Genomic DNA, 16,029 nt, shown 5'->3' with positions numbered 1-16,029 from the left:
TCAATTTCAGTTGATGTGAATTCCAAGATTCCAAAGCAGTGGGCATTATTTTTAGGTGATAGGACCAATAAACGCAAGTTAGTTAACACATTATCTTCATTTTTCCTTTCTAAAGCAAAGCAGGATTTGAAGATTGGACAATTACTTATCACAGCAGGTGGGTTTGATGATGATGCTACCGACAAAGCATTTATATCGCGTTTAGGTTCCACAGAAGAGGCTCCAAATTACAGATCAAATCATGAGGAAGGAGATTCCCGTGTTTGGTTCCATTGTCGTCAAACTTCTTGTGCTAATGTAATCATTTTTAGTCCTGACAGAGACATTATTCACATTGGGTTGCCTGTTATGAAACATATGCATGGGAAGAACGTCAGCATCCAACTACGAGCTAAAAGAGGTGACAATTTGTTTATGAATATTAATTCATTTTTATCACACCTACAGGTTGATGCTCAGTTGGATAAACTGAACAATTACAAAGACGAAATCCCTAATCTTTTACAGATGCTGTTTGTGTGCAGTGGATGTGACTTTGTTTCCTTTTTTAGGTCTCATTCCAAAAAGACATTCATGAACGCCTTTTTTGAAAATTGTAAATTTATTACAGGTAGCTCTCTTACAGGTAAACTTAACCAGATAGCAACATGTGACAGGGATGAAGGTTATTTAGCTTTCTTAAGGCTGGTTGCTTGTGTGTATCACAAGAAACATCACAATGCATTTTATGGATGTACAGTAGAGCAGGTTTTTAATGAAGTCAAAGTTGAAGGATTAAAATCAGGTCTTTCTGATGTTAAAATTCATTCAGTGTTCATGAAGAGGTTACGTGATGCTATAGATTGTAGGGTCGGTCTGGAAGAGCTTATGATTCCTTCAGATGATGCTTTAAAATTTCACTGGTACCGTTCATGTTATGTGGTTCAGATGTGGTCTCAAGCAAGTAATGGTTTTGTTGAGCTTCTCAACATGAATGATTATGGATGGAGTACAGTTGATAATAAAGTAAACATTGTTTGGGATAGTGAGGATAATTGAAAAAAGTCAGAGAGGAAGCAAAATTTCTGAAAAAGGGTTGTTCTTGTAAGTCAGGATGTAAAAGGAAACAATGTTCATGTTTGAAAGCAGGTAGAAATTGTGGTGTAAGTTGCAAATGTGTAGGCTGTCTAAATATTCATGGTGCTAGTATCCAGGTAGATGAATGCTCTAAAGAGGTAGCAGATGTAGTAATTCAAAATGAGGATGAAAACAGTGATGTTGATTATGACATAGATGATGAATCTGATATAGAAATAGAGGAACTGGAAGAAATGTTCAGGATTGTAACAGAACGTTTTTAGTCATGGTGACAATGATTGAAAATTGTTGTTCTTTTTCGTTTTCTTTGTATGTAATGGTTAGTTGTCTCTTGCACAGTTTTCTAGTCTTGGTACATTTCCACAGATTGGTCGAGCTTGTCTTTCTGGAGAGGAATACACATTTTTCTCGCAATTAATATATGTTGTAAATTTGTAAATCCTTTTTATATCGGTTTACGGTGGTCTTTCAGTTTATGCAATAAAACAGTTATTGTAATTTGTATCTGCCGTTTCATTACTGCACTTCCTTTACACAAAACCCCTATACAGTATAATACAGGTATTCAGATTGAATCATTTCTTGAAGAGATAGGTTTTGTCACAGTGACAATGATTTAAAATATTTAAATAACCAGTATTCGCTCAATTTTCATTATTTAGTTTTGCTCCTTCTTTGTCACCCAAAACCATCCTGCCCATGACCGACCACAATGGTATCTCACTAACATTCCTTCCCTAATATCATTGCTGTCAATTTTCCAAACCTTACTTTTTACATTCCACTTAAATTTCCATATTATCTAATACTGTAAACATTTATATTTCTCAGCATACTATTTTATTTTTAGCAATAAGTACAGTATATGTCTACAATATTGAATTTGATATGGTTTTGTCATGAAGTGCATTATGATCTGTAAATCTACGTTAAAGGAAAGAGTATTATTTGCTCATTGTAATTAATACATACACAGTATTTTGTGTTATAAGGTGTTTGTGTTTAATATTGATGCAGGTATTCAGGTTTAATTGTTTTCTGAGGAGATATGTTTTGTTATAGTGACAATAATTTCAACTCCGACTTTACTTAGACTTTCTTTACATCTCAGTTATTCGGTTTACAGTAACAATTAAATATCAAATTCTCATTTTTCAAGGTATATATTTATATCAAAGGAAATCATCTTGATGAAGGTTAAATAGATTGTATTATGGTTTTTGCACTACACAGTACTTTGTGCAACATTTTTATATAGAAAATCATATTATGCAACTGGCATTTTTTATTATAAGTAGTTGGTTCATTGTTTTTTTTTTTATGTTGGTTAATTCAGGTACATGGTTATTAAAAACAAATTATATAGTTATTTATGGAATTTTCTAGAGATATTATTTAATAGTATTAATATTTATATTGACTCAGTGTTTTCACCTAACAAAGTACAAAAACAACTATTAATCCAGATGCATAAGGTGCTATAACAAAAACAAGTTTAACATAAAGTATTTAATATTGATATTGGTTGAATGCAATGTATACAGTACTTGTATATTAAAAATAATTATTATTTCCGATGCCTGCTATAAGAACCAAGTTACAGTATTTTATATGTGTATTCGTCACTGAACTCAAAGGTATAAAAGGTGCTATATCAAAAAGAGTAATTATAGTGTAGGATAGTATTGGTTTGAATGTACTCATTTAATACTTAGTAAAAATCGTCCATTAACCATTTATAATGTGTAAACATATTTACTTGCATTAAATGGTGGCATTTTTTTTATTAAGTAGTTGTTTTTTTAGTTGGTTAATTCAAGTACAAGAAGGTGTTTTTAAAAAAAAAATTATCGTAAGTTATGGAATTCGTGTAGTTATAGTAGTTGTTTAATAGTTATTTATGGAATTTTCTAGAGATACTATTATTAGTAGACCTAGTTAATTGTTATAGTGTGTTAAAATAATATTTATATTGGAAATGCAACTGGCTTTTTCTCATTCAATGAAAAGTGCAAAATGTGCTATAAAAAACTGCTAAGTTATGCTAGAGTAACAGTATTTAATATTTATTATATGTGTGTATTCGTTATTGTAATTTAACTGAAAGGTTTATAATGTGCAGTAAGCCTGGCATATCATAAGGAGTGATCATAAGGTGCATTATAAAAAAAAAAGAGACTAATAGTATTGGTTAAATGTGCTAATCTAATTATACTTAATTAAAATGTTTTCAAGTGTAATCATTTATAGTGATGATTAAGGTTACTGTAGTTATTTCAGATGGCCAAAGTGCTACAAAAAGAACTTTTGTATGTTATCGGAATTAAAAATTGTTTGAATTTGAACTTTATTTTAATGATTAAGTGCAATGATTAAGTGCAAAAATATCAATAAAAATCAGAAAATGGCTCAGTATTTGTGTGTCTATTGTTGTGAATTGCACATTGTATCCGATTCATTTGGCTACCCTACTAGTACTCAGAGACAAAATATGTAAATAATAATAAACCAACTTTTTTTATATAGGCCTAGGCCTACGTTTTCATCAACAACCGGATTGAACCGATTTAACAGGGAGACGGTTCGGTTCGGGACGATTCGTACCAGGTTCGTAAAAACGTAAACAAAGATTCAAAATGGCGATTTTTCGATCGAAACAGAACAGAAATGTAGTAGGTTTGGTTTGATTAGTGGGAGTTGCATCCCAAGAAAGCTTAAAATTAGATTTTAATTTTAATTGATAGCTTATTAGTTTATCTTGGAAAGATTTTAAATTCGCTTTGAAACCTTATCTAGAAAATATGAAATTTAATAATTTTTTACCATCATTTAAAAAAAAATATAAGTAAAAAAGTTTACACATAAAATAATGATATTTCTCGAAACAAAAAAAATGTAGAATTTAGATGACAGTTTTTATCATTATTTACGCTTTTAGTTCAACTATTGAAATACGTTTATTGATTTCATCTAATATCAAAATTATACCTTTTTTGAAGTGTAATAAAATAGCAAAAATTCCCACATTTTCCACGAAGCGCGCCCTCACAATGAATGAAATCAGTGATGCGTTACCAACGCGGCTTTCCGACTGTCAACGAAATCGGCGATTATGATAACACTTTTATCGTCGAAGTGTAAACATCATATATAAACATTTTGATTAGCGTATTCATACATGTTATTATAAAATAAGGCGCTAGTTCCGTTTCGCACCTGTTTTTATTTCGACTTCCTTTTGACTCCAAATTGTTAAGCAACTTATTGTGAATACCACACCTTAAAATTGGGCCTCATAAGTACTTTTATGAAGAAGAATCACATAAAAAGTAACAAATAAATCCTTAAATTGATGATTTTACAGACATGATTCTGCTGGCATACCGTTCGCGAATTTAGCATACTCGAAGTTCAATATTTTCGTTTCTATGGAGCGCCAAAACAGCAACAACAATAGATGGTTAAAAACTCAGTGGAATGCGTCTTCTTTTAATGCATTTATTATTGAAATACACGTTTAATTTTAATATATTTTGTCAATAAAAATGCTGTAACATTTTACTGCTAATAATTTGCTGTTTTCAAATAGCAACCAACCCTAGGCCTAACTAAGAGCAAGACTAGGCTATAGACTAAGAGGAATATTATTTAGATCAGGTATACCCCCTACAGCAGTACATGTAATATGATGATGCATTTGTCGATTTTCATTCCTAAAATAAAAGTTCCTGCAAAAAGCATGTACAGTATCAACAGTAATATTTTTGTTGCATTGACATTGACAAAGTATGATAAAATTGAACGTAATTTTCACCAATAAATGCATTAAATATACGCAATTTACTGAGTTTTTAGCCCTCTATTATGATTGCTCTTTTGGCGCTCCATAGAAACAACAACATTGAACATGGAGTATGCGAAATTCACAAACCGATGTGCGAGAAACACGTCTGTAAATTCATCAATTTAAAGGATTTATTTTTTATTTTTTGTGTGATCTCCTTCGTAAAAGTATTTTTGAGGCCTAATTCTAAGGTGTGGTACTCACGATAAAGTTTCTTAACCAATTTTGAGTCGAAATAAACGACAGGTGCGAAACGGAACTAGCGCCTAAAATAATCATTCTACCTAAGATTTAGGGTGAAATATTAAATAAATTATTATAAAGTGTATTTTTTCTAAATAAATCAACGACTACATATACGGAAGTAAAACAATAACAACGATGAACAGCGCCACATAGTTGTAAACAACGTAAGTTATTAAAATTATCCTTGAATCTGTACTTATTTTGTTTGCAATCCTAATTATTAAGTAATACTATATTTACTATGTGATAAATCAATATTATATAAATAAATAGGTTTAGGTTTGGTAAAAAGGTGACGGTAAAAAAATTGAATAAATCGCCCGAATGTACGCCTCTCTTTCCGAACGAACTGTGTAACGGTTGGGTACACACGAATTAGAGGCGCGGGGATGACCGCGCCGAGCATACCTAATATGCTGGCCTAAACTCTAGGCCTAGGCATTGATTGTTAAGTTATTTTGTAGTCTACCTTGTCGAAAGTTGAAAGTGTTAATTTTCTGATATATCTATATGTTTATAAATTATTTTGTATGTTGCAAGTAGGCTGGTATGGTAATATTTATTATACTGAGGTAGGCCTACATTTTGAATATGTACCATTGTATAGCCTATTACTGTAGGCCAAAGACTATATCAACATTTTTTTTGTTTTGCAGATCATGGAGTTTCACGAAAAGGCGCTGTCGTCAATATTTTTCTGTTGTGGGAAAAAAATTAAACGTAATGATGAAAGATATAATTTAGAAAATATGAAAATCACACCACAATCATTTGACGTTGAAAATATTAATCTTCCCAAAGCACTATGTTCAACCTGCCATTCCAAATTTTGTAAGGGACATATTTTGACACCTTTTCAGTTTCAATCGCATAGCGAAAATCATTGTGTAACCTGTTACTTGTATACAAATCAGCAAAGACCAGGCCCAAGACCGAAGCCTTCTAATCTAAGAAGCAAGAGTGGTATATTTTCAAAAGATATCACTCCACTTCCTGCAGTCAGTCGGCAGTTTGTTATTTTTAACCAAGTTGATGAAATCTATCAGTGCAATATTTGCAACAACCTGTTGTCACTTGATAGCATCCAGACACCCTGTTCCCATTTCTTTTGTACCTTCTGTGTCAACAAATTATTTAATGCCCTTTCGAAACCATCAATTCCTTGTTTTATTTGCGGCTTCAATTTTAACAAAGATAATTTGATCAAAATTCCAACAATTTTAGAACATTCATTATCTTCTGTTTCACTTAAATGTCGCATATGCAAGGAAGAGTTATGTTTAATGGGAACAGTAGGCCATAGTTGTAAGACCAACAAAGAACAGGCATTTATGACTATTCAAAATGCTGTGCATCAAATTGAAGAAACTACAGCTGCAAGTAATGTGTACCCCACAGAACTGACAAAATTGGCTCATAAACTGGTACACAAAGATGTGACAAATGGGCAAATGTCTTTAAAAACTCAAGGGCGGGTAAGATTTAAATTCTGTTTTAAAATCAAATGCATCTTATAATATTTTTACAAAAATTAATACACTAAATGTTACTACAGTATTTTCTTCTGTATATTAATTCATAATTTTTTAATAATAAACTAGCCACTCAAGATGGTTACTAAATCACAAGCCTCCACAACTGTAGTGACAACAGAAATTAAACAACAACAAATGGATGGGATGAAATGTCTTGCAATTATGAATGCATGCAAGATTAATAATTGGTCTCAGCAAAGAGTATTACGGAGGTACAGTACTGTATGTTTACAAATAAAATTACCCAACTTTAATTATAGAAAGTTCAAAACCTATTTGTATACAGGCCGCAATCTGAAATGCGTGTTAAATAAATCCTTTTGAACCAAAGTAGCTTTGAATTATGTAAAAAATAATTGTTACACATACTACTGTATATTAATATATTTTTAATTAGTAGCTGAATCACAATTTTAAACATTTTTCTATAAATATTTTAGATTTTGCCCAGGCTTGTTTGCATCTGAGAGGGAAATGAGGTCAGTACAAGAAAAGATAGTTGGGGACTACTTACAGTAGTTAAATCTTTAGAGTATATGTTTGTGAAGAGAGAATGCGCAACTTCAATTGGAGGCCTGGTCCTGGAAGAGGTACCTGTTGTTAGGTTGACAAACATAAAACAGTTGGTGTTCGACTACTTAAATCAGTATGACATGTAAGTTCAACTTTATTTCATTATTATTCTATTATGGTTAACAATTGTACTGTATTATATCTTTATGTAACCTTTATACAATTTTAGATGCCAAATTTCTCACTTATACAATTATTTATTTAGGTCAGAACAACCGTTGCACTACCATGATGGGGATATTTTTTTAAATTTGGTGGGGACAAAGGTGGGAATTCAACGAAATTCGAGCTCCAACTTTGTTGTTTGGAGAAACCAAATGCTTTGTACAACATAATGGTTGTACTTGTCTTTGAGGCTCCAGACTTGACAGTCAATATCGAGAAGGGACTAGACCTTATATTAGATGAAATAATGGAGTTGGAAGGATGTCAGTGGACTTCCCCAACAACACAACAGTAAGTTAATGCAATCATCAAACCATGATTTATATTTTTTTAAACCCTACTGTATAAAGAAGAATAAACTACTATCATGTAATTTGGCAATGATTTTAATGACAGATAGTTAATTTTGTGTCTAATATATACTGTAAAAGTAATTTTTTTTCAGAACCCACAAAATCAGATTGTTCGTGTTTGGGGATTATGACTTCCTTTGCCGGTTATATGGATTGATTGGGCCAAATGGTGAGTACATTTTGTTTATGTTTTTTTTTTTTGTTATGTTTATTTCACCAAATTGTAATTTCAGAATTGTATTCCTTTCAGGAAAGTACAGTTGTATTTACTGCTATGCCAGCCAAGAGGACATAAAGCATAACTAGACATGAAACTCGTCACTTTGACGAGTTAGTTATCCGCACGACAAACGCCACGTCCACGCCATACGTTGGAATATTGCACACGGAAAAAGATTATGGCATTATGACCTGAACTGAAGACTATGATATGTTGTTATTGCTGAATTCTATTATTTTGATTCATATATAGTATACACAGTGTAATCTGTATACATATCACATACAGTGTAGAATAGGGGAAATTACGGGACCTGCTATTTATTGCAATTTTTAACATGTTGATGGTTTTAAAATGAAACGCGAAGGTAGCAATTTTGGAAGGAAATTATCTCAGCAACAACATATTAACGTGTAGAAGAAATTTGAATACGTGAAATATTAATGCGCGCTCTTTTAAATGTAATGAACTATGCCGCAAAAGATGAAAATACGACTTTTTTTATTTAACTGGCCATATGATGACGTCACCACATCCGATTGGCAAAATGTTCACATGATTTTGTATCTACAATCCAATAGCTTCAAGAAAACGTTTTAATCGTGATTATCACATTTTATTCTTACGAGCTATAACAGATTGAAATTTACTGTAAAGATGAAATTAATGCCACACGTAATTTAAATTTTTAGGCATGATGACGTCATAAAAATTAAAATATTTTCAACTCATGCTAAAGATAGTTGATTGACCTAGACAATATCAAAATCAGGGTGAAAATGGAAAACGGATAAGTGGAGATGCCCTCTATTAAATGTGAGGAGTTATGACGAAAGATACAAAAATCCTAAATTTCATATTCGCGTGGCCATACGATGACGTCACAATGTCCGGTTAGTCATATTAATGCATGATCTGATATCTACAACTCATCAACTTCCAGAATATGTAATAAAAATAATTTTTACCGTTTAGTTTAGAAACTACGATTGTTTAAAAAAAGGCTTAATTTTGACGAATTTTTTCATCAAAAAAGCTCGCAAATTATCATATTCTACGTGCTCGTATGACGTAATTTGAAGTTGAAATTATTTAAAAGTTGGTAAAATTACTAGAAAAGGCTGGAAAAACATAAATCACTCGAAAAAATGACGTTTTTAACGCTACGTGTGCACCACGCGCGTAAAAATTTGCGCACGTGTGGGAATTTTTGACATGCTCAAAATGACATGAAACGCGTATAAAGTTGATTAGAAATTGATTTTTCGCATTGGAAAATTTTAAACGCGCGTGCGCGCGTAACTTTGTCTAAAACATGCCATTTTTAGTGCACAAAAAGTTAGCGCACGATATAAATTAGACTTTTGCTAAGTTTCAATTTAAATTGTTATATGGTTTTCGATCTATGTTAAATACGCGAAATTCATAAAAACGCGCGTAAGTCATGTTGCGCAACTCTGACGTTATTCAATTATAGGAAAGCACAACTTCACGTGATTGCCCATATGTTGACAAAGTTATAAAATGTTAACTTTACACGTTTTAGAGATACGCTCTGCACAAAAATGACAGAAAGAAAGAAGAATAATACAGAAAAAAAAAAAAAAAAAAAGATGATGAAACAGGACAGTTACAAGGAGTTATCCGCCATAGTGCGGATAACTAATAAGAAGCCAAGTGAAAACAGGTGCCTTAATTCCTATAATAAGGACTTCAAGTGCTTTGTGGACCATGGCAGTGACCCCAAGAAAAGTAAATTAATATCGCACAGCATCATCAGGCCCTATATGCTAGGTATTGAATTAGACAAAGTGAGTATACAATCTTCACAATTATTGTAGGCGTCGACTTATTGTTATTAACATTTTTGGATTGATAAAGGTTACAAAAAAAATATTAAAATTTGCATTACATACATTATCTATTTACAAACTACAGTATACTTAATACTAAAAACCAATAAATACACTGATTATGTTATAATAACATCTAGTACGAAACTTACTCCAAATAATGAGTGAGTCATGATTCAACATTTCGGTCTTTATCAGGAATGATGATTATCCAAATAAAAATCAACTTCTCATTTAAATTTGGAATAAGCTTTATACTATGTAGTAAACAACAATTTAACATAAAAGTTAAACAGTTATATTATTATTATTAGTATCATAACATTAACATGTATTACCTTTATTCTCCATTATATAATTCCATGTATTACAAAATTAATATTTTCCAGGTATCAATTCCAGCACTTCATATCTCGCTAGGTCTCTTTAAGAAGATGTATAATCAACTTGAAAAAGAAGTTCATAACTTAGATCTCATCATATTTAATATGAGACAGGATGCTGCTATTCAGATTGGTAACAAGTTTTTTTTTCTAATGAAATGTTTACATTTTTCCAGAAAAATTTCCAATTCATGATCACTATAAATTAACTTAATATCATTAGGTGGTAACCTGCCAGACTTTGAGAAGACAATTTTGCAAGCAGCATCAAAGCGAAGTTCATGTACACAAAAAATCAGTTCTGTAAATGAGGAGCTTGATGAACTGAGAAATACACTCTCTCTGTCACTAGTGAAGCACAATGATGCTAACGAAATTTCTGAAATCACCAACAAAATATATCTGAAAGAACAGAGTGTTAAAGACTTGGTTAGTTAATTTTATTTGTTTAGTTTACTACACTATTCAATTAGAAATAATCACTAAAAGCAAAATATGTATTTGTGTTTCAGCAATCTACTATGAATGAAGAAATCAAATATGCAACCGGACCATTATGTACAGAAATGGACAACATTTTAACAGCAAACAAAATACCCCGACAACAATATCACGGGAAAAGTTTTGTTGGCAATCATGTGTATAGAGCATGCAAAGTAAGTACTAAAATGGTCAAAGTCTCTTAATTAAAGAAATTATAAATATCTAATTACAAATTAAATTGACATACAGATGAATAACTCTCTTGCATACGCATTGTCCAACACTAAAAAATACCATTCTTTTCTCAGTTTAACATTATAGACAAGTTAATGGATGGATTGGAAATTGTATTGAAGCAACAGATGCATCATTGCAAAGACAAACACACAACCATTCTAGCGACAAAACTGTCGAAGATAAGACAGTCGTTTACGCCACCATTTAAACTGTTTAGTCAAGTTCATGCATGCATCAACCATACACGATTCATTGATGATCCTGAAATTGATGCATATGGTAAGTCCAAAATAATTTTTTTTTGCAAAATCATGTTTAAAATAATGAAAAGGGGCATTGCAACCATCAAGAATAACAGATATACATAAGAATAACTCTTAATAATTTTTAATTTCTTCAATATAGAACATGCAATAAAGTCATTCTCTGTAGAGTACAGAAAGATTGCCCCTGGTGTGGTACAGCCGAAACTCCACATGTTGGAGCATCACTCTGTACCATTTATGCGTCGATGGAAGGTGGGCATCGGCCTACTTGCAGAACAAGGTGGAGAATTAATCCACTCAGAGTTCAACAGACGGAAAAGGGCCGTTCATGGTATAAGAAATAATCTTGATCAGCTAATGTCTATAATGAAATCCCATCTGACATTTACCTCTCCAGAAATACAGCAGGTACAAATACCAATCAAGAAATCCAGAAAATCAGAAGACTGAATAAAGAATGAAAACATGGGGATTTGTAAAATATTGTACATACATATGTGATTAAACAAGAAAATAAAATTTACCTCAGGGCTTTAATTTGATGATCTGGTATACACGCTCATCATACTTGGTACTGTTGGATTCAATTTGACTTCCTCTTTCACAAGTTCAGTTTCAAACCCCAAATGTGAAGAACAATTTAAAAAAAAACATTTAAAAACAAATTATACTACAGTATTTTATTCCAAATTTTCAATTTTATAGTTTGCCGTACTGTATGATGTAAGACAAAAAATGTATTGATAAATTTCAATTCAATTTGTTGATTATTATTAAAATCAATATTTTTCATTTTTGCAATTAAATAGCCATTTAAAAAAAAGGACAGAATTGGTTATGGTTTTATATATTAGTATACTTAAATTTAATGTGTGCTGTAAAACAATAAAGTGTTTTTTAATAGAAAAAATGACTTACCAAACACCAATTGTTTTTCACATTTCTAACAATAGCATACCATTTCTTCATTTTCCGGTACTACTAGGGCCTAGGCCTGAACAAAAATAGTTATATTGTATCATTATGTATTATGAATATATATGGACTGGTACATGGAATGTGAATATAATGTTACTACTGTACAGTGTAAATAAATTTGTTGTTGCATGGTTAATAAATGTTTCACTAGGCTAGCCTACTACTACTACTACCGTAGTTTACTAACTAGGCCTCCAAGCTTAGCCAGTAGTAGAATTAGGCCTAGAATTTAATCTCATCAAAATTTATTGTTTGTATGTGACTTGTAATTGTATTGTAAAATATAAAAATCCCTTACATCCACGACCAGTTAAACTATTCTCTCTACTCACTAAAACTAGGCCTAGCCACAGCTACTACAACAGTAGTAGAGTAGTACTACCCGGGGGCCTATTTAGACTAGGCCTAGCCCCCCCCCCCCCCCCCTAGTCAATTTATTAAACAACTGTGGTTAAATTTCCACAACGATTCTTATGATTGAATGGGCCTAGGCCTAGACCAGGTTCAATGTGCGAAATCGTAAGTCTCTAGACACAGTAGTTTCGAGACGTCCGCGTGAAGCTGAGGCTATACTAGTCAGCCAGCCACGGAATACACCACTCTCTAAAAAATGTTGTTATTCGTTTTTTTCACCGTCACCTTTTGATATCTCCCCTACCACAAGCTTCACAAATAACTAAGTTACCAACTATTACTAAGGGTTTTCTATGAAAATTAGGTTTTAAAAAGATATACAAAAACACATTTACTTACATTTCTAATCGCGTCAGCTACATAAATAAGGTGCGAAATTGGGTTAATTTATGATTAAATGCCCGCCCTGAAGAACCATGTGATTAATTGTGAAAAACATCTCACAGCGTCATAAGGCTTTGTTTCCTCATGAATATTCATGATTTCAATTATTTACTTCTCTGATTACGTTCTCATTGGCTATTTATGTTTACTAATTTTATGCACGATTGCTTCTCCTTGCCACACGTGTGATAGGTATTGCTTGTTTGTTTATATAACTACTCCACTAACGTTGGGGGCGCTTCGGTTTATTTCTATCTGTGGAACAGCTGTGGATTTCACTTGTTCAAGTGGAATTAGATTTTTAAATAAATATTCATGAAAATGATATAAAACTTATTTCTATTGGTTGAGAAATGACGTCGGAAAAGCCTTTTTTTTTGTATACATGATCGATTTAATGAACAGGATTTTAGAAGCCTGTAGAGAAAGGATAGGGAAATTATAATTGCGTATCCATCGAGGGACTAGCAGGTCTTCAACCAGATTGTAAATTGGCTATACAAATATCGCATCTTAAGATACATTTAAAATCACATATCATTTTAAAGTCAAAATATTGAGGAAACTGAAAAGTCTAATTTTGTTTTATTTTATTAAACAAAACATGATATTTCAATGCAAAAACAAATGGGTGTCCATGTAAATTTGAATAGCGTGACAGATCCGCACGGTTTCGCTGCGTGATTAGGTGTACGCGCACCGCGCCTGGTAACTTATACACTATGTCATTATGTCCACAATTAGTGGACATAGGGTTACTATGTAACAACGGTTATCACACATGTACCATCTGCACAGTATATGGATTAATAAAATTGCTTTACTGTACTATTAAACTTGTGTTTTAATTATCTGATACCGTTTTCATGACACCGCTATAATGTGACTACCTTATCAATAATAGAAGCGTCCAAATCAAATGGTAAACAGCTGCAGCTCGCGTACGAAGTCTGCAGTGAAATTGCGCACTGCAGTTTGCACTGAATTAAAATTTAATTTCACTAAAATAAATGTAAAACGATAATTAAAATTGATATGATAAATGGTACTATTATTTTTATGGAATAGCTAGAACATGTGTGATAGTAGTTTTAACTACACTATCAGGGAAGAATGAGATTAAAGCAGTCATGAATTAATATTTTTATAAGATTTTTTTAGCAAATATAATTTTTCTATTTCGCCTTAACGTCTGTTTTTTTTACATTCGCCATTTACATAGCATTATAAATGGTATTATTTTTATAGTGGATTTGGAATAGCTAGAACATGTGTGATAGTAATTTTAACTACACTATCAGGGAAGAATGAGATTAAAGCAGTCGTGAATTAATATTTTTATAAAATTTGTTAGCAAATAATTTTCAAATATAATTTCATTATTTCGCCATAATGCACTGTTTTTCAAATTCGTCTTTGCATTAAATGTAATTATTTTTACAGTGGATTTGGAATAGTTAAAACAACAGCAAGCTATATACCGCATTATATCATTACATTTTCTAAACAAAACACATTTTTCAAAATAATATAAAAATGACAATGTTGTTATACATATGTATCTGTTACTTTATTTTATAAAACAATACAACACATGGTGGCTCAAAGGGCGAAATTGCTTGTAATGTAATAAGAATATTTACTATTAAAAAAATTACAATATAAACATTGCAATTTAAATATCAATGAATCAAGGAGAAATACATAAAACAGTAAACTTAGAGGCGTATGGCATTATCCTTGGGAGATGGCCAACAGAACACCAATCAGAAGAGTGGCTGCTCTGTGTAGTCACTACAGGTATACAATATATAATTCATGAGTCATTAAGTAATTGAATATAATATAGAATTGGGCTATTAAAGAATCAGGTTTTGTATAAATTGAGTGATTTTATTACAATTAGGTTTTGTCTATTATGTTTTTGGTAACGAGCGGGAGGTACAAGTTCAAAAGAATGAGGCTTAGTTATCAAACAAACCCTTCGAGAGCAGATTGGATTTCTAGGACTAATTTAAATTCCAAGGATAATACAACATACCCTTTTCTGTATAGTTTCAATAGTATTACTTAGACCTGAGTGCCACACAACATCTGCATCTTCTTATATATCCTTTGTGGACGGTTGTTTTGTGAAGCCCAGATTGTTTAAGGGTTCACAATACAAACAGTTTTCTACAATGTTATGACTGAGATTATTCTGAAGGGTAACACCAAAAAATACAGTCTAAACAATAGTAATTGGTTTATCATCAAAGCAAAATTGTATTTACTAGATGGTACGCTCGCTTCGCTCGCGTACCATCTAGGTCGTGCCCACAGATGGTTCTCGAATAAATAGTAATTTCAGCGTTTAAAAAACTGGCGACTTCAAATGCACATGCAGGACAATAATACATGTTGTTTATAGGAACGAATAAATAGACACGGTGATTTATGTACTCAACTAAAATTAGCACCCCGCGAATTACTTCCGAAAAAGAAGTTTGTCACAAAATAAGAAACAAACTGAATTTGTGTTTTGTATGTAACATTTGGGTTGAAGGATGGGGAAGAGGATGGATGCAAAGACGAACAATTTTTAAATATATTCTTTATCGATTTAGTAACGAAATATGAATTGTTTTCATGTTTTACAAATAATATACCAGTAAACACAGTAAAACATTGCGATTTAATACTTTGTTGAAACTGTCACCGTCATAGTCGATTGAAATAGTACAGTTCATGTAACGATAAATCACTAATACGACGTTTATATTTTTGTTGAAGTTACATGATTACAAACGTTCAGAAGGAACTGTCAGTAATATATTAAACACCTCTATTCGGGGCAAATCGTAAATTCGCTTTAATCGTCAATAAATAATTATCTAACTCAACTTAATTAGTAGGGCTAATGGTCAAGTGTCTCATAGAGCCAATTATGCTACCCACTACCCAACTTGTATTGAAAATTAAGTTGTTTCCTAACCACCAAAGTTGTTCTGCGTTTAGGGCATGTACTGATCATTCGTA

The 16,029-nt window shown here is 31.9% G+C and overlaps 1 protein-coding gene and 1 long non-coding RNA gene across 2 annotated transcripts; one reads left to right on the top strand and one right to left on the bottom strand.

Moving 5' to 3' along the window:
* Positions 1–7,345: 7,345 nt before the first annotated feature.
* On the bottom strand, positions 7,346–12,027 carry LOC140059142 (uncharacterized). Its single transcript, XR_011847127.1, has 2 exons — positions 11,760–12,027; positions 7,346–10,651 (listed from the first exon to the last, which is right to left on the bottom strand). It is a non-coding gene; the product is annotated as an uncharacterized lncRNA (long non-coding RNA).
* On the top strand, positions 10,523–11,853 carry LOC140059141 (uncharacterized). The gene is made up of 4 exons (XM_072104981.1): positions 10,523–10,678; positions 10,762–10,905; positions 11,041–11,248; positions 11,375–11,853. Exons 2-4 carry the CDS (start codon positions 10,771–10,773, stop codon positions 11,683–11,685), a joined length of 654 nt encoding a protein of 217 aa, XP_071961082.1. The 5' UTR covers positions 10,523–10,678; positions 10,762–10,770; the 3' UTR covers positions 11,686–11,853.
* Positions 12,028–16,029: the final 4,002 nt, after the last annotated feature.

Source organism: Antedon mediterranea, chromosome 9 (assembly GCF_964355755.1).
Source record: "Antedon mediterranea chromosome 9, ecAntMedi1.1, whole genome shotgun sequence".
Taxonomy (NCBI): Eukaryota; Metazoa; Echinodermata; class Crinoidea; order Comatulida; family Antedonidae; genus Antedon; species Antedon mediterranea.
Note: the sequence above shows the minus strand (reverse complement) of the source record. Positions and strands in the feature narration are given on the sequence as shown.

Coding starts and splice junctions, on each gene's coding strand:
- LOC140059141 (XM_072104981.1), top strand. CDS start 10,771: ATGAATGAAGAAATCAAATATGCAACCGGACCATTATGTACAGAAATG. Junction 10,906..11,040: donor ATGTGTATAGAGCATGCAAA/GTAAGTACTAAA, acceptor TTCTTTTCTCAG/TTTAACATTATAGACAAGTT. Junction 11,249..11,374: donor TCCTGAAATTGATGCATATG/GTAAGTCCAAAA, acceptor TCTTCAATATAG/AACATGCAATAAAGTCATTC.